The sequence below is a fragment of the Pinus tabuliformis genome, chromosome 6, assembly GCF_031772625.1.
Source record: "Pinus tabuliformis cultivar Carrire ecotype Pingquan chromosome 6, CPIR1, whole genome shotgun sequence".
In the NCBI taxonomy this organism is placed as follows: domain Eukaryota; kingdom Viridiplantae; phylum Streptophyta; class Pinopsida; order Pinales; family Pinaceae; genus Pinus; species Pinus tabuliformis.
In genome coordinates this window covers 2,068,413,852-2,068,417,739 of record NC_142292.1, presented here as the reverse complement: position 1 = coordinate 2,068,417,739, position 3,888 = coordinate 2,068,413,852, and the positions used below count along the sequence as shown (strand labels likewise).

Below are 3,888 nucleotides of genomic sequence, written 5' to 3'. Positions count from 1 at the left end.
CCTCGCCCCATAGAGATCTCTCCAAGACTATGTCCATTCCCCACACCCAAATCTGTTTTTCACAATTGAGCCATCAAACCCATCTTAAATTCAATCAAACACCTATGTGCACATACCTAGCCTAAAATCAGTCATTACATCAGTCATCTCAAGCTTTATTGGCAAGCTTTTCTAAGATTGACAAGGATAGAGCCCTCTCCCGACCTGGTAGGGCTAGCTACCAGGTTAAGCGTGGTTTGATGTTACCCTAGATCCTACCTTTCTCAGCCTGAGGTAGATTTAGGCCCTAACAGTAACAGTATTAAAATCATTTAAATGGTCTGCAACAGATCCACCTTCTGACATATTCATATTAAATAAACGCTTCATAAGAAATACCTTATTTGAGGCCGAGGGTTTTTCATATAGTTTCGCTAACGCCTTAATCAAACCCTTTGTCATTGTTTCCTTCGAAATGTTGAAGGTGACCGACGCTGCAAGGCACAACCGTACTATTTTGCGTGCCTTTCTATCGAGAAGGTTCCATTCTTCATCTGTCATACCCATTGGCATCTTTATTTTTCCACCCAACGGTAGGTATAGATCTTTTTGATACAAATAATCTTCCATCTGCATCTTCCACAGCGAGAAGTTTTGGTCGTTAAATTTATTAACCCTAAACTTACCATCTTCCGCCATTTCTCCCACTTGAACCAGGAATTCTTCTCCCCTATGAGTTTGTCAGCCAAAAAAATACCTTCGGCTCTAATACCAGTTTTTAGAAAATTATAAATTACGGAGCAATGGAACACATAAAATATTACATAAATATAAGCACAGAAAACGCATAAAACAAGAGAGACACAGATATATGTGGTTAACCTAGTTTGGGCTACATGCACGGAGAAACAACTAGTCCTTCCTTTTATATTATCCAGCAAACTGAAGAGATACAACCTACAACATATTTGCTGCAACACCCTCTTCGCTCTCAATCTCCTCTCTCTTTCTCACTCAGAATACAGATCTACATAGATGCAATACAATTCCCTCATATATAGTGAGAGGTTGCCTTTTAGGGCAAAAAACTCTAAATTAAACATAACTTCTATCGTCTGATCTCCACCTAATGAACGGCCCAGATTGACTAGAAATTTCTATACTTTTACGAGGCAATTTTACATCTATTCTTAGCTTCGGGGGTGTTGTCCCCGAAACCCCCCACCAGGGGGGGCTCCCCAAAGGTCGCAGCCACCCCCCATGGACCCCCCCTGCAGTGAATATTTTTCGAGCGCTTTGCCGCCCCATTTTGAACTGGGTCCAATGTGGTGATACCTTTGAATACCGAAGATAATTAGGCTCCACACCCAACAAGTCTTACGAAAGGAGAAACCTGAAGATACTATTGCAACACAAGATTTAGATCCCACAGTGTTAAAATCATTTTTGTAGACCTACATGAAGTTATTACGAGATCAAAAGACAGTAGAAGGATTACAAGCTGATAGATAACTGTGCCAACAAGGATAAGCCATTACCAGGAAAACGCACAGTCAATAAGGTGAACCAAAGAAAGAAGAGAGTTGGTAGGGAGATGCAGTTGACTACGCAAATTGGTGATTTTGAAATGGATCAGGTAATCTTAAACTTGGGCTCTGATGCTAAAGTACTGCAGAATCAGACTTGGAAACGTATGGGAAATCATACGTTACAGTGGTTTCCAATTCAGCTGCGCATGGTGAACCAGCAAAAAATAATTCCAATGGGTCGCCTGCATGGAGTAACTGTAGATATTGAAGGTGCAAGAGCAATGGCTGATTTCAAAGTTATTGAGATCATCGATGATAGTAATCCATACCCAACATTGCTCGAGATTGATTGGGCCTTTGACATGAACACAATCATTAACTTAAAGAAGCAAAGCAAGGTATTTGAAAAGAATGAACTTCAAGTAATTATCTTGTTGGATCCAGCTGAGGGTGTGCTGTACACAGAACCGAACCATGATTATTATGAAGACGAAGACATTGAGCACATATATAAGTTAACTGCGTGAAACGAAGATTGGATTAATCCCATTACGGATGGAAGGATGAGCTAGGAGAAGGACAGTTCTTACCAATCAGATTTAGAAGAAGAGTTACAAAACTAGCAGAATCAATTGCATGAGGTCTCTACGATGCGATGTAATCGGCTTATAAAATCGCTATGATGTGTATCTACTGAGGTACATAAGTTACCCTATTATGATGGCCTTGGTAATGTCAATAGATTTCTTGACCATTTTGAAAGGGATGTACTAGAGGAACATCAGTTCTAGGCCTTAGATCTAGCATTAAGAGCTACGCCTGCAAGATGGTGGGGTATGCACATAGATAATTTTGTTGTCTGGAAGGAATATCGTAGAATAATGAGATTAATATTTGGCTATGCAAACACCTAACTCACTGAAAAATGCATCAGGAAGGATGATCCGCTCGAACATCTGGCACAATGAACTAAGGCATGGGGTGAGATACCTCAACCTGAGTGGGTGCATATCTTTATTCATACCCTAGATGTTATCCCAAAGAACTGGTATTTAGAGACGGAGCTGCGACACGAGACCGCTAATTGGGATGAGATGAAAGAAATTTTCTTGCCAACATTCAATTTTGAGGATGGGTTCAAATGCATTGATGAAACACTTTAGGAAATTAAAGTAGTAGCCTTCCCAACACCCATCGCACCTATTACATGGGTACAACCTGACTAGAGTACGCAGCTACAACATGCTTTAGAATGTTACAATGTTATGCCAGAAGAAGGTGATGAGGATCCATGGAATATTAATATCCCTAAATTAGAGGGATAATGCCAAGTTCGTGGACCTACTACGGAGATCCTTGATATTTCACAACCAGTGCGCACTGAGATGGTAAACATTGGTTCAGACGTAGAACCAAAATTTGCGAATATTGGCAACTATTGGGATGAAGATACAGTGGATAAGGGAGATGAATTATTACATGAATATCAAGAATTATTTCCAAGTAAGTTCTCTTACTTGAAAGGGATAGCAGGAGATTTGGGGATGATTAAGATCAATTTAAAACCTGATGCGAAGCCAGTTAAGCAACGCCCATATCGGTTGAATCCAAAATGCAAGGAAAATGTACGAGAGGAACTTGATAAGATTCTCACAACCAGAATAATTGAGCTTGTAGAAGAATTTGAATGGGTAAATCCTATGGTGGTCCAAGAGAAGAAAATTAAAGGTGATATCCAGATTTGCTTAGATCTGCGGAAGTTAAACAATGCATGTGTACATGATCCATTCCGTACACTATTTACAGATGAAGTTCTCGAGAATGTTAGCGAATAGGAAGCTTATTCATTACAGATGGATTCTTGGGATACCACCAAATTAATATTGCGCCAGAGGATAGAAGTAAGACTACCTTCGCTACAGAATGGGGGTCGTTCCAATATATAGTCATGCCTTTCAAACTAAAAAATGCTCCTGTGATTTTCTCAAGGGTGGTTGTTGCAACATTCAAGGAATTCATTCATAAGTTTTTGGAAGTCTACTTCGATGATTGGACAATGTTTGGACTGGTCAAGAAACATGTCTCTAGTCTGTGCCTGATGTTGGATACATATAGGAAGTATCAGATCTCCTTGAACTTCAAGAAGTTATTTTTTTTGTGTACCTTATGGAATATTGTTAGGCCATGTTGTCTGTAAGCAGGGATTGATGGTAGACCCTGCTAAGATCGTCGTAATTATCAATCTGGAGCCCCCTAGGAATGTAAAGTAGCTACACGCAACATTGGGTCATACTGGGTACTATAGGAAGTTTATTAAGGCATACGCACAGATCACTGTGCCCATGGAGAAGTTGTTAAATATGGGTGCTACCTTCTGCTA

General features: G+C 40.0%; 1 protein-coding gene across 1 annotated transcript; it reads left to right on the top strand.

Annotated features, from left to right (window-relative positions):
- The first annotated feature begins 2,893 nt into the window (after positions 1-2,893).
- Positions 2,894-3,343, top strand: LOC149267520 (uncharacterized). Its single transcript, XM_089412344.1, has one exon. The coding sequence runs from the start codon at positions 2,894-2,896 to the stop codon at positions 3,341-3,343; it is 450 nt and encodes a 149-aa protein (XP_089268470.1).
- The last annotated feature ends 545 nt before the right edge of the window (positions 3,344-3,888 follow it).